The sequence below is a fragment of the Ruditapes philippinarum genome, unplaced genomic scaffold, assembly GCF_026571515.1.
Source record: "Ruditapes philippinarum isolate M1 unplaced genomic scaffold, ASM2657151v2 ctg1839_1_1_1_1, whole genome shotgun sequence".
NCBI lineage: Eukaryota > Metazoa > Mollusca > Bivalvia > Venerida > Veneridae > Ruditapes > Ruditapes philippinarum.
In genome coordinates this window covers 182,657-210,182 of record NW_026860628.1, presented here as the reverse complement: position 1 = coordinate 210,182, position 27,526 = coordinate 182,657, and the positions used below count along the sequence as shown (strand labels likewise).

The following is a 27,526-nucleotide window of genomic DNA, read 5'->3' as shown; positions in this document are numbered from 1 at the left end:
TCATTATTGTCTTGTAAGAAGAAAGTTAAATTTTCTAAAAAATGCATAAGGTGGGTAATATAATACATGTTATCCGAACTCGGCAAATGTGATTTTTTTTTACATCTAACCTAAACGGTTGTGCCCAGGGTCTTTCAAATAGAATTTGAAAGACCCTGCTCATAATAACAAGGTAGAAAACGACACAGAATCAGCTTTTCAAGTTTAATGTTACATGATATTGAGGATACCACTGACATGGAACATAGCATAGCTCATAATCAAATAATACATTATCAACGCTTTGAAGTCACAGTATGACCTTTACAGTGTTGATATGCCATTAAACCAAACAAGGCAAATCAAAGAAACGAACTTATTGGAGGAGAACTATTCCAAAGTATAGTTGAAAGCTGTTGATGTAGAACAATAGCTATCTGTAAGACAGCCCGCTTCACTATTCTCAGTGCTTAACAGTAAAAAAATATGGCATAACTCATGTCATAATGTCATAAAGGTAACTCAGGTGTTATTGGGCCATTGCCCATCATATTACATTCTCACAGAGAACAAGTGTGTTTTCATCCCATGCCTCAGAAGTTTTGGAGCTTACACAAAAATACAACCCAAGTGTGATGATGATGATCCCTGGTTGAGTACAATAGCTCGCTCTTTTCATTGAATTGACAAAGTTATAAACAAATTTTGCTCACTTGGTTAAAGAGTAAAGAGATTTTTTACAGTTATGAGTTCTGATTGAAAAGAACAGCATTTCATTTCAAGAGGTTTATTCTGAATTGTATGAAATTATAATCAAACTTTTTAAGATAAACACAGTTCAAAACCATGTAATATCAAACTTGATTTATTTCAGAAGTATGGAAGGTAATAAAACATAATGTTTAATAATTACCAATAAAAAGTAGTGTTAAAGAGCCACAGCTATTTTAACAGAAATGTTAACAACTCTTGATCAAACAGATCCTTACTATATAAAATTTCTTAAAAGTTTGCACACTAATAAGCATAAATGTTAGACACAAGACTAAAGGAGGTGAAAGTTGCCAGTATAATTTGATATTCAGTAAAAAAAAAGAATACAAAGACAACAAAATATCGTATTTTCAGTACAAAATATTCTTCCTTTTCCAAACCTTTTACATAATAAGATTTCAAAAACAAGATATTTCAGTAGATTTCAACACAGCTAATTTTATCCTAATTATATTCATATCTTTCGTATTTGTTTGAAAATGTCACTCGATAAAAAAAAAATCATATAGAGAATGAACAGCCATTTTAAATCAAAGATTGATTATATCCATTGCACATTTACAGTGTTTATTAGCAGGCTGTTATATTAACTTAGTGAAGACAATTCTTTTCTTATTTCTTCCACTAAGTCATCTCTTGATACTTTCCTCTGAAAAAAACAAAAAATATATAATATTCAGTTTCAAAATTAATGACTAATGGATAAATGTGACATGTTATCGTTTTTGCTAGATTTGCTTCAAGATATAACCAATGTTCTTATCATATGCTGCTGGGACTTTTAAGTTTTGTCCAGAGATATATGTATCATATTTTTGTTGACTTCTATAATACTGTGAACTCACTTAATTTAGTGGGAATGAATTTTTGTGGTTTTATCACAAAGAACATTTTTACAGGTTCTTAAATTTGTGAATTGTTTATTTTTTTAAAGATAAAATGTAAATAATGTGATACAAAACAATCTTACAGCAGATGAAATGAAATTCTTTGGATCTTAAATTGGTAGATTTGCCTATCCACGTTAACCGAGAAAATTAGTTCCCCATGAATAACAATAATTTTGCAGTACCAAAGACACTCATTTAGAATCATATAGCTGCTTTTCAGCTGCACAGATTGAGGCAGGTACTATGGTGCCCCCTTAAAATTATTTCACAAAGCGATGACCCTGGTAGAATAACCAGCAAAGCTGTGAGCTAACAAATATCTTAATCACATAGAAATCCACATACATTGCATGATGCTCTATCCCTAGGACATGTGGCTGTCATGTCTAATGATGGCTTAAGACATCACAAAGACATTAAAGTACAAAATTCTGTACAAAAGTTTAAATTGTGAAAAAAGATAGTTGATTGCAAATTCTTAAAATTCCCTTTAATATATCTTTACTTTAAGCCATTTCAAATTACATGTAGCTCCAAATTCAAGGTCTATTATACAAAAGATTAAGAATTCATTTTTTGCAAGCTAATAATATATTACTGTATATTTTTTATGCCTCTTGTGACTGAGGGGTTGTCTTTAGTGGTTGAAGCATAAGAATTGCAGCCATCGTTTATTCCTTCATGATCATAAAAGGCCCCTAAGTGGGTTCGAATAATCTCTTAGCTCCAGCAGGCAAGGTTAGCCAAAATAATTTTTCCGGTTTTGGTGCTATTTGAAATCTATACTGTGTTGGTGTGCCGTAAAACCAAATAAACAAATATTTTTCCTATACAGAATAATACATACATATCTAATAATAATTGTCAATTAATTTATTCTGAAATACACATCAGTTATAAGCATGAAAGACAAGAAATATCGAACAACACATATGCCCCTCTTTCCAGCCGTTGACTCACAAAATTGGTAATATTGTTATAAAAACTTGCCATAAATGGGTACATGGAAGTGTTCAATTTTGGAAAAAAGAAAATTAATGAAAACTTTGTAATATATAGTAACCAAGATAATGAGACATTTTAGGTCCCTGTGACCTTGACCTTTGAACTAGTGACCCAAATCCATTAGGGGTCACCTAATTGTTATGATCAATCAATATAAGAAATATGAGAACTTTGTTTTAAATACCTTTGAAGATAATGAGCAGAAACCATACTATTCAAAAACCCTGTGACCTTGACCTTTGACCTAGTGACTCAAAAATCAATAGTGGTCACTATATGACTGAAATACTGTTGGGCAAAGGCGTAAAATGAAACAAACAAACAAACAAACTTACTAGATATGACCAATCAGTATGTGAAATATTAAGATTTTGTGATAAATAGATTTCAAGATAATAAGAGCAAAAACCATTCTGACATTTAAGGCCCCTGTAACCTTGACCTTTGACCTAGTAACCCCAAAATCAATAGCAAGCATCTACTAGTTACGACCAATCAAAATGTGAAATATTAAGACTATGTGATGAATACTTTTCAAGATAATCAGCAGAAACCATTTTGACATTTAAGGCCCTTGTGACCTTGAACTTTGACTAAGTGACCCTAAAATTAATAGGGGTCATCTTCTAGTTATGATCAATCACTTAGTGAAATATGAAGACACTGTGATAAATAGTGTTCAAGATAATCAGGGGAAACCATGTGGTCTACCTACAGATAGACCGACAGACAGACCGACATTAGCAAAACAACATACCCCCTTTTCTTCCAAGGGAGGCATAAAAATATATCTTACATCTGTAGTTTGCATGAAAGAAAATATATCTTAACAATTTGGCAACTTAATTTTTAGTACATTACTATGGTAACTGATTATATTTACCTCTGCTCTTGTTACTGTATTTTTCATGGTAACACAATTACTTTCTATCTCTGACTGACCTAATATGATGGCTATTGGTATTCCATTAGTTTCACAGTACTGAAACTGGTCCAGTGCTTTAGGATTCTTCTTGTAAGACTGCTCTGTCTGTAAAATATCAATATTGCCAAACAGTTAACAGTGCTACAAATTCCAAATGTCAAACTTAAGTTAAAGGGGGGTAACTGCTGTACAAACTGAAACACTGTCAAGTACATAAATTGTCTAGTGCACTAGATGTGAACTTCAAAGAGCACTTGAGGTGCTCATTGAACTGCACACCAAGTGCACTATGTGTAACTGTTTTGTGTGAATTCAACTGTAGCTACAATAAAGTGCTTGCCTTCATACTTGACAATATAGAGTCAGGTTAGTCTGCACTTCAATACAGTGAGACTGTTTACTATAGAGTAGGATACTCAGTTTTAGTACTTTGATGATAAAAACTCTTTCACATCAGCTTTAAATTCAAGGTCTATAATACAAACATACAACACAATACAAATTAAGCAATAACAACGCAAACAAAAGTTTAATATTCACTTATAATTTTTGAGTTTGAACACACAAGCAACATAATCTTGTGTTATTTCTTACAAATTCTACACAATTCTTTTATATCAACACATTTTAGGCTTTACCTTGATATTGAAATCCATGTTCTCTTAAAAAAAGTTCATTTCAGATAGCCATAACTTCTTCTGACAAAAAAATTAACCATGATATTTTACCTGTATATCAACATCTGTGCTCTTTAACAAAGACTTCAGTTATCCCCAATCATTAAGGTATGAAATATACCCCACTCCCTTACCTTGATATCAGACACCCCACTCCTTTACTTAATATCGTCTTCCCTACTTTCTTACCTTGATATCAGACTAATATTAATATTAATATCAACGCTCACCTAGACATCTTTCCCACTTCCTTACCTTGTTATCATACACCCCACTCCCTTACCATGATATCATCTTCCCCACTTCCTTACCTTGATATCATACACCCCATTGCTTTACCATGATATGATCTTCCCCACTTCTTTATCAGTTATCTTGATATCAGACACCCCACTAATATTGATATCAGTATCCATGCTCACCTAGCTATCATTATACCCCATTTCTTTACCTTGATATCATCTTCCCGACTCCCTAACCTTGATTTCATCTTCCCCACTCCCTAACCTTGATATCATCTTTCCCACTTCCTTACCTTGATATCAGCATCCCAGAGTTCCTGGCAGAGTTTCAGTCTGTGTTCAACAAGGTGTTTCTGAGCAGAGACAACATAGACCTCTGTTTCTGTTGTACGGACCTTTGTATTATTTGCCTGTAATATACAAGACAATATTACACTATACATATTCTATCATACACAATCATTGTTCCTAGTTTGCCACAAAGACCAGTTCAATTATTAAGCATTTAATGTTTGTTACTCTGTGAATAAATAAAAATTGTCTCCAACTCATATCTTATATAATTGTAAGACTTCTTTTAAACAAGCAGGGAAAATAGTAGACAATTCATTTTATTCGAAGGTCACCTAAAAACAACTTTCTGTGATGAACAAGAATGTTTAAAATATTAACAATCTCCATGACAGATAAATACATGTAGTTCAAAATTACCTTTTAAACTAACCATATGCTTTATATTTTGTTTGGATTTAAGGAGCACCATCACAATTTAGATCATATGGTGCCGAAACAGGAAAGATGATTTTGGCTAACTTTGGATGTTAAAACTTAAGCACCTGGGGTCAAAACCACCTCACCTTCTGGGCCTAAAAGATGCATAGACTCCAGTAATTCAAGCCCATTAAATCAATTCTTAAAATGACGCAGGGATAAATATTGACTGTAATTCTGATGCCTCAACCTATAAAGATGACACCTCAACCACAAGGGGATTTATATTTTGTAACTACCAAATTTCACAATCTTATCTATTAACTTTAACACAGTGTTCAGAATCTGGAAAAGGGTATTCCCTCTAAAGTAATGAAAGAACAAGATTATTTGAAATTTCACTTGGTTCATAAATTCTTATAAAGTTGACAATTTTTCAATTAAATGATAAAATCATACCAAAGCTCTTTGTTCCATGATGGCAAATATCCTTTCAATTCCTATACTAACACCAACACATGGTACTTTCTTCCCTCTGGCATCAAACATGCCTACCAGACCATCGTATCTCCCTCCTCCAGCCACACTGCCTACACTGACACACTCTTCTTCCTTACCTTTTGATGCTTCCGGTTTGTGAGCATAACCTAGGAAATATATAAAAACCCTGTATTTGATAATAAGAATAAAGAGACCACATGATGAAAACCTGAAACAATTACACTGAAATTTACATAAAAAATGCATATTGTCACCTTAGTGCAATAATATAATATTTTTTTCTAAATTTAATAGCAGTTAATCAGTTATTGTACTAAGGGGCCGTATAAGTGTGAATCTTAAGTATTATCTTTATAAAAGGTACCGTAATATCATTTGTGCAAGCTAAGGTTTTTTTTAGAATTCTGGTATTTAACAAATTGAATATCTTATGACTTGCTTAGCACATAGCCAGTGATTTTTCTTACTTTATTGGCACAGATACTTGGGGTTTGGAGCTCAAAACGCCTTTAAAATCCAAATAAAATGCATATTTGTCAATCCCAGCACATGTACTGATCATATATATCAAAAAAACTTAATATAAGCCGTTTTGAAAAAAAATCATATTTCAACATCTATAATAATACACAAGATAAAAATGTTCGCCGGAAAAAATCCGCACCCCTACCGTCATAATCACCATGTATTTTATTCCATTTCCAATATTTTCACATAATCCTTTGGTCCATCGACACAGAAGATATAATTCTTCACGATGATGGTCAATTTTAAACTTCAACGGTAATATAAACAACGCAACAGCCGAAATAAACATCAATATTATCGCCTTTTTTTTTCAACGACAAAATCTTTCGATAAATTCAATGGACCAGACGGCTATGAACGAAGCTATCCGATTATGTGGTTCCCAAACTTAAAAGCGCTGCGCATTTTGCACACGGCAAAGCTGGGGCCACATAATCGGATAGCTTCGTTCATAGCCGTCTGGTCCATTGAATTTATCGAAAGATTTTGTCGTTGAAAAAAAAAGGCGATAATATTGATGTTTATTTCGGCTGTTGCGTTGTTTATATTACCGTTGAAGTTTAAAATTGACCATCATCGTGAAGAATTATATCTTCTGTGTCGATGGACCAAAGGATTATGTGAAAATATTGGAAATGGAATAAAATACATGGTGATTATGACGGTAGGGGTGCGGATTTTTTCCGGCGAACATTTTTATCTTGTGTATTATTATAGATGTTGAAATATGATTTTTTTTCAAAACGGCTTATATTAAGTTTTTTTGATATATATGATCAGTACATGTGCTGGGATTGACAAATATGCATTTTATTTGGATTTTAAAGGCGTTTTGAGCTCCAAACCCCAAGTATCTGTGTTTATTGGAAGAGGCCTTAGCCTCTTGATTTTGGGAATTATCGCTAAAATTGCTGATTTGGGAAGTAAAAAGGCTAGTTTAAGTTCAGATTTTTGGGAAAACTTCATTATTTTAAAGAAAATTAAAGAGGCCTTTTCTCGGAGTCTGTTATATAAGTAGGAAAATCACTGATAGCATATCTTCATCATACCACAACATAGGAAAGAGAGAAAATATCAGAGACAATGACTTGCAAATGCCACTAATGTTATGACATTGGTAGAATGTCATTATACTGATAATGAGCATAATAGACTCAATGTCATCAATATCACGGCATCATTAATCTCGCGATATTTACATAGCGCCACCTAGCCAGTATTTACATCTGTCAAAGTTGACCTTTTTCCTGTTTTTGCATTAAAAAAAAGATATTAGCAGCTGTCATGAGTGGAATCTTGGTAAGTAACCCAATAATTAACTTAATAATATCTAATAAATATCAAAGATCACAAAAATATGTCCTTTTTTGTCTGAAAATACAGTTTTATAAACATCGTCTGTCACATTTAAGGGCTGTATGCCACTAAATATTATATACAGACAGCGTTTCCAGGTATGCAACATCTAATATTATTCCATCTTTAAAATTTGAAATATTTTATAGGAATACATCAACTAAATTTTTCCCATCCTTTTACATCATAAAGTTAATGCTCCTGCAATAACTATTTTTCACACTTTCATATTCTTTATTCAGAAACTCAAAACTGGTAGACGGAAGACCTACGATAGATTTAGTTTAATCATATTTTATTGCTTTTACATTTTATACAAAAACAGATACATTGTCACATGTAAACATACTACAAAACAGTAACAAGACATTTACAGTTAATACATGGATGTTATAGATATTATAAACAAGAGGGCCATGATGGCCCTGAGGTCGCTCACCTGTATATAGGCCCCCCCCCACCCCCGGGCCAATTTTTACCCAAGGGCTTTTATTTGTTTATTTGAACAGACTTGGTAGACACCCATAAGAAGATGTTTCATGCTAAACATCTAAGTTCTAGCTCATTGGGTTTTTTAAAAGAAGATTTTTAAAGTTTTTACTATACACATATAGTTAAAAACAATGACACCCCTGGGGCAGGGCTAGTTTTGATCCCCAGGCTTTTATTTGAACAAACTTTGTAGATATTTACTTAAAGATGTTTCATGCTTAATATCTAAACTCTAGCTATTTGGGTTTTTTCAAAGAAGATTTTTAAGTTTTTGCTATACACATATAAGGAAAATCAATGACCCCCCGGGCGGGGCCAGTTTTGACCCCAGGGCTGTTATTTGAACATACTTGGTAGACACCCATTAGAACATGTTTCATGCTAAATATCTTAGCTCTAGCTCTTTGAGTTCTTTAAAAGAAGATTTTTTAAGTTTTTACTATATACATATAGGGAAAATCAATGACCCCCTGGGGCGGGGCCAATTTTGACCCCAGGGCTTTTATTTGAACAAACTTGGTAGACACCCATTAGAAGATGTTTCATGCTAAATATCTTAGCCTTAGCTCTTTGGGTTCTTTAAAAGAAAATTTTCAAGTTTTTACTATATGCATATAGGGAAAATCTATGACCCCCTGGGGCGGGTCAATTTTGACCCCAGGGCTTTTATTTGAACAAACTTGGTAGACATTCACTAGAAGATGTTTCATGCCAAATATCTAAGCTCTAGCTCTTATGGTTCTTTAAAAGAAGATTTTTTAAGTTTTTACTATATGCATATAGGGAAAATCAATGACCCTCCGGGGCGGGGCCAATTTTGACCCGAGGGCTTTAATTTGAACAAACGTGGTAGACACTCACTAGAAGATGTTTCATGCTTAATATCTTAGCTCTAGCTCTTTGGGTTCTTTAAAATAAGATTTTTTAATCTTTTACTATATGCATATAGGGAAAATCAATGACCCCCTGGGGCGGGGCCAATTTTGACCCAAGGGCTTTTATTTGAACAAACTTTGTAGATATTCACTAGAAGATGTTTCATGCCAAATATCTAAGTTCTAGCTCTTAAGGTTCTTTAAAAGAAGATTTTTTAAGGTTTTACTATATGCATATAGGGAAAATCAATGACCCCCCGGGGCGGGGCCAATTTTGACCCCAGGGCTTTTATTTGAACAAACTTGGTAGACATTCACTAGAAGATGTTTCATGACAAATATCTAAGCTCTAGCTCTTAGGGTTCTTTAAAAGAAGATTTTTTAAGTTTTTACTATATGCATATAGGGAAAATCAATGACCCCCCGGGGCGGGGCCAATTTTGACCCCAGGGCTTTTATTTGAACAAACTTGGTAGACACTCACTAGAAGATGTTTCATGCCAAATATCTTAGCTCTAGCTCTTTGGGTTCTTTAAAAGAAGATTTTTTAAGTTTTTACTATATGCATATAGGGAAAATCAATGACCCCCTGGGGCGGGGCCAATTTTGACCCCAGGGCTTTTATTTGAACAAACTTGGTAGACACCCACTAGAAGATGTTTCATGCCAAATATCTAAGCTCTAGCTCTTTGGTTTGTTTAAAAGAAGATATTTAAAGATTTTTCTTTCGGTTGCCATGGCAACCAGAGTTCTGCATGGAATTAAATTCTTTGAACAATTTTTAAACGTGACCACCAAAGGAACATTCCTGTGAAGTTTGGATGAAATTGGCTCAGTGGTTAATGAGGAGATGTCATTTAAAGCAAAAGTTTACGGACGGACGACGGACGGACGACGGACGGACGACGGACGGACGCCGGACGAAAAGCGATCACAAAAGCTCACCCTGTCACTTTGTGACAGGTGAGCTAAAAAGCAAAAGGGTCGGGCCACAAGTTTTGACAACATTAGAGAATTGGCCCTTCCCACAACGTCTAACTTGTAGTAAAAAGATGTGCATAAATTCAATTGTAATTGGAATTCCATAAATGTATATATCAGCAATCAATATGATATTATTTGAGAAAATAGAATTTGATTATAAAAATTGATCAAAGACTAACAAAACTTGAATTAAAAAGTAATAAAGAAAAGGAAAAGAGAAAGGAAGAAAGAAAGAAAGAAAGATTTATTGATTGAATAAATGAAAGAATAAGCACCATGTAGGAGATTGCTGCCCAGTTCCTGTCCTCAGCATTTATATATAAGTTATGGACAACAATTTACAAGCGTAGTTGGAAAATTAGTCATTTTCAAATCTCCTTGAATACTTGATGAAATTTTGAACGTGAAGGAATAACATAATATTGTCTTCATCGCTAAGATGAGTGATACCAAAAAGCAATTTATGGGCACTAAGAGGGTGATAATCACGAGTATTGGTAAATAATGTTAGCCTTTGGTTTTTATACAATGGACATTTGAAAAAGTAATGGTCTGCGTCTTCAGAATAAAAACCGCATTCACAATTTGAATTGTCACGTAAGTGATTGTAGTGCAAATCAGCATTTAAATTGCTACACTTATTTCTTATACGTGTGTGGTGAATTTGTAAAAATCTGTCACCAGTAAGGAAATATATCGGAACTAGAGGCGGCGTAAAGATTTTTTTAATTTTGGTTTTGAACCTACCATAGAGAAAATTTGAAAAGAGCATATGAGGCTACACTCTCTTTCATGTCCGTATATAGAGCCTGAAGGGTATTTCAAGTGCCAGATTCTACCCATAGAGATAGAACAAGGCAAAATGTTTCTGTGGATTGTTTGACTGGAGCCAGCGTCTTTTCACTGAGGAAGAGGAGGAAAAGTTTGTTGACCATGTTGTTTACATGTCAACAATAAGTTATGGGTACTGTATAACTGACCTACAGGTTATTGCTGCAGGTTATGCCATGTCATTAGGGAAGAACTTCGGGTCAAAAGCAGGATAGAGTCAGGGATTAGTTTACTCATTAATTGAAAGATGGGATGATCTAAAGGTTGTTAAACCACAAAAACTGTCTTTGAAAAGAGCAAAGTTTGCATCTGAAGAAACTTTACATACATATTTCAGTGAGCTTAAGAGTGTTTTGATTGAGAATGATTTTATGAATTCTCCACAAAGAATATATAATATTGATGAATCTGGATTCTCAACGGAACATAAACCACCAAAGATTGTATGTGGTTCAAATATCAAACCTCAATCTGTTGTATCTGAGAGGTCAAAGACAGTAACAGTCATAGGTTCAGCAAATGCAATAGGAAATCACCTACCACCCTTTTACATTTTCCCAGGTGAACATTGGTGTGAAAGTCTGTTAAATGGTGCTGCTCCAGGTTCAGATGGGGCTATGGCTGAGAGTGGTTTTATTAATAGGTATTTGTTTGAGGATTACATGTCAGGTCATTTTGCCAAGCGTACTGGACTATCTAAAGGACCAGACAACCCTAAAACTCTAGTACTCTATGATGGACACAAATCTCAAATGTTCCTCACTCCTGTTAATTGGGCTACAGAACACAATGTGATACTCTTTGTCCTCCCACCACAAACTTTGCATATTACTCAACCTTTAGTTGTAGGAATTTTCGGCCCTATGAAAACTTACTACTATAAATAATGTAAATCATACATGCATTTTAATCCTTGTGTTTACGTCACTCGTTATGAAGTGGCAAAGTTAACAGCAAAACCCTATGCAAAGGCATTTTCACCAGAAAACATCTTTAGTGCTTTTGAAAAAGCTGGCATTTTTCCATTCTGTGCTGATATTATCCAGTCTGAAACTGCCCCAGCCACCATTTACCCGCAGGAGATAGAGAACATTGACACTCAAAATAATGAATCTGTAACTGTGGTGATGAAGTTGAAAAAGGTGACCAATTTTTAATGAATAAAAAGATCACTTGTGTTATTAAACAAAGACCAAAAAAGAAATTCAAACCACCCGTAAAAGTCCAGGGTAATTTGCTATCAGGCAAAGATATGGAAACTTTGCAAGACCTCTACACCAAGAAAAATGACAAACTGAAAAACATCTTCATATGTGAAAGGAAAATCTTGTCATGGTAACTCACCAAAACCATCCACATCTGGCATTACAAAGTCAGGCCGATCAATTAAACCAAATAATGCATCCTCAAATGATGAGTCAGATGACAATGATGACGTTTGTTGTGTATGTAGTTCTAAACTTCCCCCACAGCTTAGAGACTTTCCAGGTCTCATTAAATTTAAATTTGGGTCAATGTGATCAATGTGGGCATTGGGTCCATTTAACCCACTGTACTGATGTCAAAGGGTTAAGAAGGGCTAGTACATTCTATTGTGTTCACTGTCCTGAAGAGTAACTTTTTAACTGACCATTGACTGTGAAACATCAGAAATGTGTTATTGATGTTGTGTAAATTGGTGTTTGTGAATTAATTTTTAGAAATAATCTCAAGGGCATAGTTTTTATAATTTAGTACTCTTTGACCTATAATAAATTATTAATATTCAACCTGTAAACCAGTCTACTGCGATTTAACTGATGACGTCAGTATACAAACATTGCTGACACATGGTTATTTTCTGTTGTATTAAATGTGTTATCACATGAATGTTTTGTTGTTTCTTTGTGCAATGTAGCAGAAAATAGATAACAGTTACCGCTGATAACAATTATATATATGGTAAGTTGATTGTTTGTTTTCCTTATTATTTCAAAGCATTAAGAACCGCTTACTTAAAGGAGAACAGTATGATATGCAACAACTTAACTTAGTGAATTAACACATGGGAATGTTTCCCATATATAAGGACACAAACAACTCCTGGCGGTGAGCTTGCTTTTCACCCACAGGGTTTGTGTGCCTTTGGTGGCAGGTATGGGGGATTTAGTCAACTGGTGGACTATAGTTGCCCTACCCAATGATTTCCCAGGCCAAGTCTTTGGACAAGACTTCTTGAAGGGGAAAGTAATGTAACAACGAAAGTAGAATGTCATAATACTGATAATGAAAAAATTGGTGAATTAACATAAGGAAATGTTTCCAATATCTGACACAAACCACTCTTGGTGGTGAGCTAGCTTTTCACCAACAGGGTTTGTGTGCCTTAAAACATTACAGTATATAGCAAGGTTAGCCTGCATATCTTCACTCTATACTTTAGTTGCCTAAATGTAGCTATTTCATATTCAAATACCCCATATTAACAAAATTCAGTTCAAATTCAAGTCACACTATTTCATTCAACCCATTAAACATAAGAATTAGGTTGCAAATCCTTTTATTCTCAATTGCTCAGTATATATTATTAATATACTTAAACCTGAAGATGAACATTTTCTTAATTCAATGAAGAGCTAGTCATTAATATTAAAAAATAAATGAAGAAAGTGATAAAAACTACCTTGTAGACAGGCCTCATAGATGACACCTGTATAATAATCCAGTCCTCTTGCCAAACTCAAATCAAACACCACCTACAAAAATAGTCACCGATTTATCAACCTTTAAAATAACATGCACAACAGTCCTAAAGGCAAGATTACTACAGTACTTTTATTTTTCTGGGCTTTGTTTTAAAGTCACATGGATATAGGGTCACATGCCAATTTGTAACCTAGTCCAGAAAAATATTTTTGTTATTTCATGGGTATTTGTGGAACGTCAAAACTGTTGCCAGAGGTATCAGGGATGGCATTTGCCAGAAGCTGAAGGCCAAGGTCAACAGTTTCAAATGTCATCTCTGATACCGAGTGACAACAGTTTTGACTGTTCCACAAATACCCATGAAATAACTGTTTTATTACCTAATGCTTTGCAATCAAACTATAATGTATATTGCATAATAAGTAATAACATTTTTACAACTGTTTTAAATGTAAAATGTTCACTACTTAATCCTGCAGAGGTCTGATTTTCTTAAAACTACTACCGTACAGAGCTGAGCGACATTTAAGCAGACAGTGTTTACGTAAATACCCGATGACAGGGGTGAAACAGTTGAAAATTTTCAACAGTCAACAGTTCATTGCATAACTGCACATGCACAGAATTTAAGTAGTTCAATTAAACAGTTGTAAATAAGGAATTAGTATTCATAGAATGCATTAGGTAATAACAGGTATTAAAACAGACACTAACTCCCAGTATAGTAATGAACTTTTATAACCTATCTTGATATCCAAAAAATTGATAACAGACAGTTTAAAATATGGAAACTGGTCAAGTCTATTTCAGAAATTCTGCAGTAAAAGGTTAAAAACATAAATTTTGAAACAAACTAATTCTAATTGATTATCTGATAATTCATTTATCAAAACTCATATTATCACAGAAAAATTAGCATGTATATAATTAACTTGTTTTCAAATTCAGACATGAATATATGAATATGTTGAACAATTAAAATACATGTATAGGTAAACACTACTTATTAATTGAACAGATATTTGGACTATATCTCTGCAATATTACCTTGTCTGTCACTTTGTATAGATCACAGTAGGTAAGGAGAACTTTTAACTCTTCCAAGCCCTCCACAGCATCTTTTTGTTTAGCCAGACTCTCATCTTTCATCAGCTGTTCTATAGTATCTATACCACCTGATTAATAAAAAGGAGGCAACTTTTCCATAAACATTATCTATGTAACCTGATTAATATAAAGGATGCAACTCTCCTATAAACATCATCTACTATGTATGTTACATGATTAATATAAGAGAGGCAACTCTCTTATATTATGTTACCAGAGCTATGTAAGGGAAGCATCTCTTCACATTTTTCCTCATAGTATTTTAATGTGTCTATAGAATTGCATTTATGTTTATAGAAATTGCTTTGAACAATAAAACTAAGTTTAATCTTTAAACAATTGAAGCATATAACATTGTCTTTAAAACAATTGAAGCATATAACATTATAAGTAACACATAATATTATAACACCAAATGTCGATCCCAAAGCTGCTTTGATAAAACCACAGTCATGGCTTTATTACTTTAATATGAAGAAATGCTGATAGTTATTCTTTGCATTCATACACTTTAAGCATTTTGTTCTTTTCAAACATTTATATTTTGAAAATGTCTGCAAGAGTTTTTGGCCAGAATTCACTTCCCCTGTAGATTATTATGAACCTTTGTATAACTTTTCTTAAGTTTGACAAAGGGTTATGCTTACAACAAGAACATCGCAAGTGGTGTCAATGCTGAGCTGTTAAGATAACCACTTTTGACGAAAAATACAGCTTTCACAATTATGCCCCTTGTCTTCTAACTTTCTCTTGCCATGATAAGCAAGTATTCCAAGTTTAATTTTGACACCTTTGAATACTGGCCTACATTACAGTTTTTGCCTGACCAGTTACTATTTTTTCGAAGCAGACAAGCTAAAAATAGTTTAAAAATCATACCACTGAATTTAACAAAGTGCCCTATTTTATCAGCCGCTTCAGGACTCAAGCCTTTCTCATCGACCATCTCTGCTCTTACATCATCCCAAAATGTCTGAAATTTACGTGGAAATAAAACAACGTATATTCAAATCAATTAAAATGTTCACTTTAAGAAGGGCCATCATTGGAAATTGCTATATAGATGCCCTGTTGATTGTCAACAATCATTTCAACATTGGTTTGAAATATTAATATTGATTCACTTAAAAGTGTTACAATGAAGCAATAAAGAAATAAATTGTTTTATCCTAAATAACATCCTAGCATTTTTTTCTCTCTTCAAGAGCCTGAAATATATTCATTTTTGCCAGTACTAAAGTTATTAAACCCTTTCCCTGCCATGGTCACATGATGGAATTTGCAGCACAAACTGCAATGCTGGCAAAAATGCCACTTACACATGTTCTAGAATATGAATCTAATTCTAATTTCTAATTTTTAGTATTAGTACTTATTCATCTGACTCTATTAGTACTTATTCATCTTACTGTATTAGTACTTATTCATCTAAAAATTTCAATTTAAGAGCACATAAAAAATAAACAACACATTCTAAATTTCATAAAGGCACAAAATTTAATATCAAATGGCCTGGACACAAACTGACTACGAGTTATACTACATTAAAATATGTCGGTGACAGATTTAAACGTGAACAAAATTTTTATGGTAAAATAGTATACCCACTTTATCAAGTTTATCAACAGCTGAACATATAGTTCTGAATTTATCATCAGGTACCCCACATGCTGCAAACATTCCGTCCAACAACTTGCGGTGATTGATCTGTAAATATTTACACAATGCAATATTAAAACATAATAATTCTTATTATATTATCTTATTTTCAATCAATTTTTGGTCATAGTTAAGACAACTATTAACATTATGTACAGATCATATAAAGACTTTCAGCTTATAGAGGACCCAAGGCGATTTTTAAAATATTTGCTACAACTAATGAACTATAGATCTAATCAAGTTTGCAGAGTTAAAAGTTTTGTTCATCATATGAAAACAATTTTTAAAATAAACCTTACAGCATTAATGGGCAAAATTTTATTTTAGTAGGTATCCCTGATAATGTAGTCATGATTTTCTTATACATTAAATATTTAACAATTTCTTATGATAATATAACTAAAAATAAACATTAATTTGACATGAGACTGGATGGTATAACTGAAAGCAAATCATTTCATGAATGTTTTAAATCTGACTCATAACATTAATAAAAACATGCAACCTAGGTATAAGGGATTCAATGATGAAGACAACTCTGCAATTATACATATTTTACTGAAATATCTAAACTATACCCTAATTTTGAAGTCCCCTATATCAAGTTGTGTAAGAATTTCTGCTACAATCTTTACACACTCGGCATCTGGTAACATTACGTCATATTGCCCTGCTATATCAAAATCCTGAAACAAATAGACTCTGTCAATTACCATCTATACTGAATCAACTATTCATTGCTAGAAATGACTTTGTTCTGAATTCTTAAAGAAATCAATTAAGTATTCAATCCTAAACATCAATTAACTCATTAATCCTAGAAATTCATTCACTCTTCAAACCTAGAAATCATTTTTTTTACTCCACTATCCACCAATAAATTCTTCTATCCTAAAAATCAATTAACTCTCCTGTCTGAGACACTAAATTTACATTCATCATTTTTATAAGAATGTGATAAAAACTCATTTCACAAATTTCATTAATATTTTCAAATATTAATGTAAATTTTTATTTATAAAGTCAATTATATTCATTATAACATTGTTATAGCTTCTTAAATTGCCCCCCCCCCCGCCCATAATTTTCATAAACATGTTATTTTATCTATGAAATTATAAGTATTAAACATTTAAGCTACAATGTACTTACAAAAATCTATGAAAGATGAATATGAACTATCATTCATGTGTGACTCAAAAGTAGGAAAATTTATACAAGTATTTAACAAAAATAATAGTAACAGCACAAAAGTCATCTTCCGATATAATATAAATGATAATTTTAGCCATTTAAACATGAACGTTGAGAAACATTCTCTGTCATTTTTAAATCAATTAAATAATTTAAATATGTATCGAAACTCTATTAAGCAAAAGAAGAACATGTTCAAACACTTTCTGAATATTGAGTTTGGCATTTATGTCATCAGTTTAAAACATTTCTAAAGCAGAATACATACACATTGGTAAAATTCTCGGAATCTTCCTCTGGTCATGGCTGGGTTATCTCGTCTATATACTTTCGCTATGTGATATCTTTTAATAGCATTAATTTTGTTCATGGCTAGATATCTAGCAAAGGGTACCTGAATTTAAGGTCAAGGCAAAAAACACAAGAGCGGCAAAGTAATAAAGCAGTATGAAAAATGTTCAAATAAGTTTTATCATCTTATTCCTTTTCTTCTAAATAATAACTTTTACTTTGTAACTGATAAAAGAGAAGTATAACCGTATTACAAATCTATAATTTAACACTCTGCCTGTTGCTGTGATTTTTCCGCCCACATTCAATAATTTCCAAGCTAGGATTGACAAACAATTCATCAGCAATTTTAGCAACATTCTGATTAGCAAACTTTAGTGTCAGCAATAAGGCTTTTTAACTGTATAAACCTACATATATAGCTATGCTGACTGCAGTTTTTGAAAAATAATACTATACTTGCAAAATACCTGTATGAAGGCAATATGTTTGTATTTTTACTTTAAGAACAGAAGGCGCATGCACAGCATCATTGCCAAACAGTTGAATCATACTTGTGTAGCAGCATCCTATTTTTTTACCAGAACATTAATTTTAATCTATTTAATAATATGTAAATCTGTCATGCATATGAAAATAACAGTAACATTTTATGTTATAAATCTTCCATGAATCTACCGTTTTGAGCTTTAGAATATGGAAACAACATCATTTTACTGTTTATATATTTCATAAACATAATTCATTAGATAAAGCTTTATGCCCTTTCAATCAGATTCAATCAACTCTTAAATAAGTATATACAAATCATTCATAATAAATATTTCTTGCATATCAGATGGGATTATCTACTGTTTACACTGGTGCTAGAAAAACCTGTCTTACACCCCCCATGTAAGACAAGTTGTGTATTTTAAATGACATCATTCTGACATGCTTTTATGAATGAATTGTGTTCTTAAAATGAGGTCATTGTGCCGTTATGAATGAAGTTGTAAATTCATACACCACTGTAAGGAAAACGTGCTAAATGAAAATATATGTTTTCATAATTTCTTTTTGAAATATTATAATATTAATTTATTATATGCAAGAAAAAGAGTCAAACACCAGCTGTGGTAATAGGCAGGAATATCTAGCTCTGGGGTACCTGTTTAGCAAAAACTCAGCAGAACCTTGTTACCCCCGTTAACAGTTACCCTCAAACTAGATATTTCAGTCTGTATTGGCAGTTGGTGTAAGATCCTTAAAATATTATAACTTTATCTGTTACAATAAATATACAGACATAAAGGATACAGTTAAATCATAACGTAGTGACAATAGTTCTCCCCCTTGGTCCTTTAGATCATAGATTAGTTTGGAATCTTCTCCGTACTTTCCTGTTAATGTTTCCTATAAAAAACAAAATTTAAATGTTGTAATAAATGTATATTACTATGGTTATTCAGGGCTATCATCTATGACAACATATGTGCTAAGTTAAACAACCAATTTGATGAGTTCAAGGGGGATACTTTTATCTACAGACCAAAACTAGAACAGATTTTAACCAATGATATGGATTGCTAATCTGTTTATAATGAAAACATTGAATGTTATATGAAAAAGAAATGTAACATTCAGACATCTGTGGTCATCTTTACAATGATATTAGTTATATAAAGATTTTTGATACAGCATTTGTTGAGTAAAAGCAGTTTTAAACTAATACATACAGCAAACAACATTCTTTACCCTGCCAGCAACCTTTCAAAAGCTTTACAGCACAATTGCAGTATACTGCACCATTGTTTAATATTGTTTAAGTAAAAATTGATTTATAAATTTGCAGCAGCCATGCTTATCTCAATGCTTGATAATAATAGAATGAACATTATAAACTTTGTAAAATTGGCATCTCGGAGTTATGGGACCTGTGTCCATCATGTTAGATGATCAAAGAAAACAAGTGGGTGATTAACAATTAGCTTTAGCTCATTCTCTTAGGTAGTTTTGGAGATACCAAACTGCACCAAAAAACTTAAACAGACATTGACACAGACGGAGGGGTGATTACTTCAAATAGTCAAGCTTAAAGCTATGAATGTCACAATGCTAGTTGTCCAATTATTGAAAGTCAAAGTAAGTTACAAACATTTACATGTAGTAGTATTAACATATCTTTAGAGAAAGAAACCTTAGAAAAAAAAATCTTAGATACACAGAAATTTTCCTACAACTACACAATACATGTACTCTTATATTTTTGATACATGTATGTATCACCTTAGTAAAGTTCCTGTTATTAAAAGATGTAAAATATTGAAACATGTATATAATTTTCACTTCTTTGAAATGTGGCATAGTTTAACAATTCTATATCTCTGAAAACTTCAAACATTTTTATAAAGTTTGAAAAACATGTACGAATACTATTCTCAAAGGCTGCTTGCAAATCAATTCATTTTCTTCAACTTTTTACTGTTACTTGTATTATGGGGACTCTGTGGCCCAGCAGTTAGGGTTGCCTACTTCAAATCACTTGCCCCTAACCACTGTGGATTCAAATCCCATCAGGGACTACAGATTCTTTTGCATGAGGAAGCTATCCAAGTAACTTACGGACAGTAGGTAGTTTTACTCAGGTTGTCAATCATGCCTGAAATAATGTGCCAAGGGGTACCTGAGGTTTCCCTCCACTAATAAAGCTTGAAAGTCACATTATAACCTTTACAGAGTTGGTATGACATCAAATGAGCCCCGTCAGAACAAAACCAACATAATGGGTTTGCGACCAGCATGAATCCAGACCAGCTGATGTAGTAATCCTGATCAGACTGTGCGGATACGCAGGCTGGTCTGGATCCATGCTGGTCGCAAACCCATTATGTTGGTTTTGTCGTGATGCGGCTCAAATTAAACAATGTTTTCAGTTGTTATTTTTAAGAATAGATTACCTTTAATTCAAACACAGGAGTGTCAATGGTTTCAGCTCCGTGGCGTTTAAAACAGCTAATGATGGTTTTAAATACCCCCTCTCGTATAGACATCTGTACAGGGTTGTAGTCTCTAGTACCCTATTATACAAGGAATATGATATGAGCCGTGTCATGACAAAACCAACATAATGCGTTTGCGACCAGCATGGATCCAGACCAGCCTGCGCCTCCGCGCAGCCTGATCAGGATCCATGCTGTTCGCTTACAAACCTTATAACAAGTAGAGAAACTGATAGCGAACAGCATGGATCCTGATCAGACTGCGCGGATGTGCAGGCTGGTCTTGATCCATGTTGGTAGCAAACCCATTATGTTGGTTATGTCGTGACGCGGCTCATTTTAAAAACAAACCTGCATAAGTTTTCAGACACAAATATGATCTGTATTTTACTACTAGGGAAATGTTTTGTTCAGATAATCATTGTTTTTTTAAAGCATTTTACGAACATGCATGTTTTTTACTAAAAGAAAAATTACACCAGTGTGCTATTTTTGAGGATTTTTTTCATTTCTACAGCTTGCATAAAGTTGTATTCAGTGTAGGGAATTGTCCTCATCCTTCATTTCCAGATTTGTTGTATTCACAATTTCCCTATGGTCTTGTGGAAATATAATTTTACAAAATCAACCTCTAACAAAAACAATTTCAATTTTGCTATTTTGTTTTTAATTGCCATACATGTGAACTTTTATCAATGATGAAGTAGGAGATTTTTCTGCAAAAAGAGGGAGATTTTAGAGTTTACAATAAACAAAGAAGAAAGTCCTGACATCAAAAAGAGGAAGATTTCTTTAATTTGTGAAAATACGGCTGCAGAAAGTGGGAGTCTCCGGCTTTAAGTGGGGGAGTTCACATGTATGAAATGCTCCTTCTGGTCAAATATTCTCATTTTTTCAGCATATTAAATGTTTCAAGACTCAGGATGTATTGAAAATTTCACCCTCCATAATTTTTTGCTCCGAATTCAGAGCTCGATCAAATTAATTTGTTGAATATTTTAAGTAATGGTAAAAGAAACTTGATATCTGCAAAGAGATATGAGCCGCGTCATGACAAAACCAACATAATGGGTTTGCGACCAGCATGGATCCAGACCAGCCTGAGCATCCGCTCAGTCTGATCAGGATCCATGCTGTTCGCTATCAGTTTCTCTACTTATTATAGGGTTTGTAAGCGAACAGCATGGATCCTGACCAGACTGCGCGGATGCGCAGGCTGGTCTGGATCCATGCTGGTCGCAAACTCATTATGTTGGTTTTGTCATGATGCGGCTCATATAAATGTGAATTACCTTTGGGCATTTGAGGACAAATTTCTTGGGTGCTTCATCTCCTAACTGAGCTTTCAACTCCAGTAATTTGGCAACTTCCTCCGATATCTGAAAACAAATACATTTAGATAAACATAAATATACAATAACTATCTATAAAGCAACAATATAGATAGAGATAAATTTAAGTACATTTGTATATTGTCTGAAATCAACAAATGTAATAAATTCTCATAATTTTCGATAAAAATCCTCCCTGTTTTTCAAATCCTAGTATAGACACTGTATAGACAGCCTCTGCTAATGCTATGTACCATGCATGTTAAATTGAATTGAAATTTTATTTTTTCCATAAAACATGTGGGTAAATTTCATTCTCAGTTTTTGGACTTTGATTTTAGGTTTTCTACATTTTCTGATTTATCACGCTATATTTTCCCCTATATTTAAGCCACAGGTTGTTTTTAAAATTGTAAAAAATCACATAGACATACAGATATGTCATACAGACATACAAATATGTCATAAAATTAGTCCAGTATGTCACACAAACATACCCATATGTCAATACATCAAACACATTTGTCACACAAAATGAACTTTAACCAATATCCACAATATCTGAATATGTATACAACTGTTTCATCATCTTACGATAAAACACTCTTTTAGTGTGAAAAATCATTCCAGTTTTATAAAGAACTTAATCCAAAGTAAATTCACACTATTAAGCGATTTTCGATCAAGAAGAAAACCAACCTTTTTCCTGACAGCAGATTTGTCATTATCAATACATATTGTGTGATGAATATCACCACTGCCCTCCATTTTAGAAATGGCAGCTATATCTACCACGATATTTGACCCTTCCATCTTGATCCCAACAAATTACCCAATCAGTAAAAAGTACAAAAAGTGTATGTTTAATGATTGTTAAGTGTATCACTTCAACTCCGGTACACATTTGAACATAACATGATGAAATTTGCCACTAATTGTCCACTTATGACAAAATAATGACTCTTAACGTCTGGGAAAGGAACATATGCTCTAAATAAGAAAGTGATACCATTCACAGTGTCAAACTAGGTCAAGACATCCATGTCTTTATACTAGATTATCAGCATATTTCACACTATTACATCATTATCAGTATTACATCAGAATCTTATACACAAACAGTGTTTAAACTACGACATATTCAAAAATCAAGACACGCTAAATTTCCACAGAGTAATCTTTGACAATGAATGCTGGCACTTTCAAAGAGCAGAAAATTTAGACTCCATTTCATTATAAAATAACAATGTTACAGACTGTATATGGAAGTATTTGACCAACCAGTTAAAGGTAAATAGTAAAAGTTAATTTAATCTTTTTATAACCTATCTGCAAGTGTTTAAGTTTAACCCTGAACTATCTGAATTTCTTAAATGGACTTATCCAGTTTCTATTTTTGGAATGATCTATTATAAAGTGTGGAAATATCAGGGTAAAATGTCAGCCAGTAGTACAGGGTCTGGTCAGACAGCTTGGATGTCTGGCTGGCCTAGCTCCTTACTGGAGGCAAAGGATTATCACTATAATGGTCCTAGCAGGGTAAGGGACTAAGGGTTAAGAAATTATATGCTATTATTAAGACTACATTTTTTAACTGTATCAAACTTGTAAGCAACTTATTGTTATTATAAACAATCAACTGATGTTAATGTAAATAAGATGTTGTAATATACAAAAAAGAAGAATGGTGTTAACTTGTATTCAGTATTGGTCAAGAACACCCACTTATGTTAAGCTAGACTCCCACCAGGGTGAATTCTCTTTAAACTTTTAACAATATGCATGTTTCAGTGTGTAAATTTTGAAGAAACACTGTACATAATATTGTATGTTTATTTAAAATTAATTAATACAATGAAGTACAATTATAAATTAATAGCTAATAATAAATACATGTTAATCTTATTGGCAGGGACTAATCACAGCACTTTTAACACATTTTTTTAAAATTAACAAAAATATAAAAGCAATATTTTAGGAAAATATCATTCTACAGAAAAATAACATGCTAACAAGACTAAAAACATTTAAATCTTACAAGCACTTGCCATACAATGTACATCAAAATTTTTATCATTCTGCATTCCTTATTGACCATTTTAAATTTTAACTCAGATTTTCAAATATATCTTTTAAAAGACAAAAAAATATAAAAATTTCACATACCTGTGAGTCACAGAATGCACGAGTCCAGGTATGTGTAACAAGCCATTGAATGTGTAGGAAACGTTGATGAAAACGACACAAAGGCAACATCATAATATAGACAGTTGAAGGTACAGGGTAGATATGCAAATGAAGAATAAATCCAATCAGCAAATCTGGTGAAAATAACAAAAACGATACAGCTGTCTAACATAGACAGCTATTCTTTCTGGCTGTCTTTATAGATACAGCTTAGAAAATGCTTTAAATAGTAACAATAAAGATTTGAAAAACATTGTTAGCAAAATTATAATGTTTGACTACAAGTTCAAGACGTGTGAATTCATCGAGGCCTGATATCATTGATATTTCAGTGGCAGTAGCAATCAACTGATATATAAAACTCTTTTAACATCATATTCCAGACTAAGCAACAATGGATTTTGGAGTCTTCCCAAAATTGAAATATTAGTTGAAAGGTAAATGAATCGAAGAAATTGATGGGAAAAAAATGGAAGTGTGCAGTTTCTCTAGAACATGACGACAGCTGGTGGTACGACAGAAAATGCATTGCTAGTGAGAGTAGATCAGGAACATGTGACTATTTAAGTATTTGTAGGTATAACATCATCACTTCCTTATCTATTGTGTGTGATCTATGAAACATATATTTTGTATCTGTCAATAACTGGCTTTAATATAATATATAATATATCATTAAATGTCAGTCAGTATGTAATATGAATTCTGGGTAACTGAAATGTGCTTACATTTTCAGTGTAACACATTTATGAATATTCCTCTTAACTTTGTACTAAAACTTAATGGATGACCAGGGCTCTCAGTAGGGTCAGAATTTCACGAGTCAAAGACTCTGTGGCCAAAATTTTCACGAGTCACATTATGTTTTTCTAGTGTCATTTGACTACATTAATCATTTTTATGTTACAAAAATGACTGTATTGGAGGTCATTTTTGATGATTCCAAGGTCTAAATTGACAGAAAAAAATGCCTAATTATAAATGTCTATACCCCCCTCCCACCCCCCTTAAAAAAAACAAAACAAATAAAACAAAAAAAATGAATTGCTGTGAAAGAATAAAATAAGCAGCAGCTTTTCTGATTAAAATAAATGTATAAAATATAAAAAATTTTTATCTTTACTGGTATGCTATATCATATTAATTTTAAATACCAAAATGTACCAGGAATATTTAATGGAAAAAGAAATAACAAATGCACAGGTACTCCAAGTAAATCAAAGACGTATTATAAACCTTTAAAAGCAATCAATAATTGACACCTCAAGTATGTAATTCTTATCAGTTGTGTAGAGCTATTTTTAGCGCTGTCAAATTGCAGCCACTGAATTGTCGCGCTTCAGTGCACAGGCTATAAACAATTGCCGTGTGTAAAGCATTTTATACACAGCTTATACTGCCTGTTGACATTTTTAATGAGTGTGATTTGAACATATGTAGGATTTGATAGGTAATTAGGGGTGGATTTAAGGTAATTATTATTGCATAGCTGAAAATCCCATGTGGCAAATTGACTCTTGAGCAGATTTTATCACGTGTCAAATTTGTACATTTCCCAATTTTCACGAGTCAAAACCCGGATCCCCGTGTCAATCGAGAGCCCTGGATGACTTTTGAATAAGAATGTTTTGTACACAAAAGGCAACATGAGGGTGGAAGTTAATGTGCAGAAGTGTGTAGTAAAACTTTGTTAAACTATGCAGGTCCGTATTGCTAGCCAAAAGTTTTAGCCATATGTGACTGAGTCATATGACTAGCCTATAGGCACTGTTGAGGCATTTTAAAATAATAACCTTAAACAATAATGAATATGCAAACGTGTGTTTCTCAAAAAATATTTTATTGAAAATCATGAAATCTTTATTAATTACAATATTTTTTTAGCGTTTGTTGATTAATTATAAAGGTCCATGTAAAAATACCAATAGAATTAAACTGAAACATTATTAAAATAATTTTATGGACAATATAAATGTATTACATAAATTTGTAATAAATATTTAATTTTTTAGCTGGCATTGAGAATTTCAAGCTGGTTGTTAAAAGATGCAGCTCACCAGTTTTTAACGAATGCACAAGAATGCTATTGCATCAATCACAGTCTTTAATAATAAATTGACATTAAAGTCCATGGGTCATTTCCAGCGGTAGTTAGATTGTGACTAAGTATTTTTCATAAGTATAACTTGTAATTTAACACCTCACAAAACTTTTTAATTGAAGGTGAATTTATCTCTAAAGTAATAGATAAATCTGAAAGTTCTGATATATCCTGTCATTATTATTATAAATGGCAGGAGATCATAAGTCAAATCATTTAGAAAAAACAACATATATTCATTCTTTGTGAAAATGTAAATAGACCGCAAGTTACTGACTGCATCATTGCATTTAACTTTTTTATTGAAAAAATTCTGAATAACTAGCCTCAACAGTGCGTAAAGGTTATATGTATGTCACTCAAAAACAGCGACTCACACAGGCTTTTTTCCCTTCTATAACGGGGGCTGACATAAGGCCCCTTCACAATTCAAAATTGTACTTTTTTCACAAAGTGCCAGAAAAAATGTTTTTGTATAAATCTAAAACTGTCATCATAATTAAGCTTAAATATAATTATTAAAACTTGACATATGCAAGATGTCTCAGCCTCTGGTGAATGAGATTTTGTCAGGTTTGCATAATAATCTACCTTTTCTTGTGCAGCCTTTTCTGCTTTTAGTTTTCTCACAACTTCACCTTGTTTCTTTATTTCTTCTTGAATTGCAGCACGATCTGCCATTATTTATATATGTTTCAACTTTGTAAACAAAAAAGATGTCAGTCACTCAGTGCCGAGTTCTAGCGAAGTCGCCGGTAAACACTGGTAAAAAATAAACCAACTGTTAAAGTAAATTTTAGAATAGATGTGGTCAAAACACTTAATTGCGTACTGAAATCAAACAAGGTGTCAAAGTTTACACAAATTCACATTAATACTGTTAATATTTTCTTAAATATTCACAGTTTCATCACATTTCACTAGGTTGTAAGAGTGATTTCCCCTAGTACAGTGAGTAAAATCCGTTCAGTACGTTCTGTATCCGGAACGTACAACATTAAAACATAATCTGTAGTAAATGGGCTTAATTCTTAATTTCCCAATACTTGAAGAGATATGTACTGTTTTTGACTATAACGCAAACAATATCCAAGTCATTTTTTACATTTAAGCCATAGCCTACTGCAGTAATCATTTTTCAATTTCTTGTGACACCTTTTAAATTGTTCACTTTAAATAAATAAATAAATAAATAAATAAATAAATAAATAAATAAA

General features: G+C 32.8%; 1 protein-coding gene across 3 annotated transcripts; it reads right to left on the bottom strand.

Moving 5' to 3' along the window:
- Nucleotides 1-190: 190 nt before the first annotated feature.
- LOC132712829 (histidine--tRNA ligase-like) lies at nt 191-27,110 on the bottom strand. Of its 3 annotated transcripts, XM_060695265.1 has the most exons (15): nt 26,901-27,041; nt 24,188-24,342; nt 21,983-22,069; nt 20,649-20,768; nt 19,009-19,104; nt 17,687-17,812; nt 16,803-16,910; nt 16,171-16,269; nt 15,442-15,535; nt 14,503-14,630; nt 13,433-13,505; nt 5,663-5,850; nt 4,786-4,902; nt 3,532-3,678; nt 191-1,402 (listed from the first exon to the last, which is right to left on the bottom strand). In XM_060695265.1, the coding sequence occupies exons 2-15, from the start codon at nt 24,278-24,280 to the stop codon at nt 1,340-1,342; spliced, it is 1,539 nt and encodes a 512-aa protein (XP_060551248.1). In that variant the 5' UTR covers nt 24,281-24,342; nt 26,901-27,041; the 3' UTR covers nt 191-1,339. The 3 variants fall into 3 exon arrangements, with proteins under 3 accessions (XP_060551248.1, XP_060551249.1, XP_060551247.1); XM_060695266.1 differs by lacking the exon at nt 24,188-24,342 and having other exon boundaries at nt 26,901-27,110; XM_060695264.1 differs by lacking the exons at nt 24,188-24,342; nt 26,901-27,041 and adding an exon at nt 22,721-22,968.
- Between the last annotated feature and the right edge of the window lie 416 nt (nt 27,111-27,526).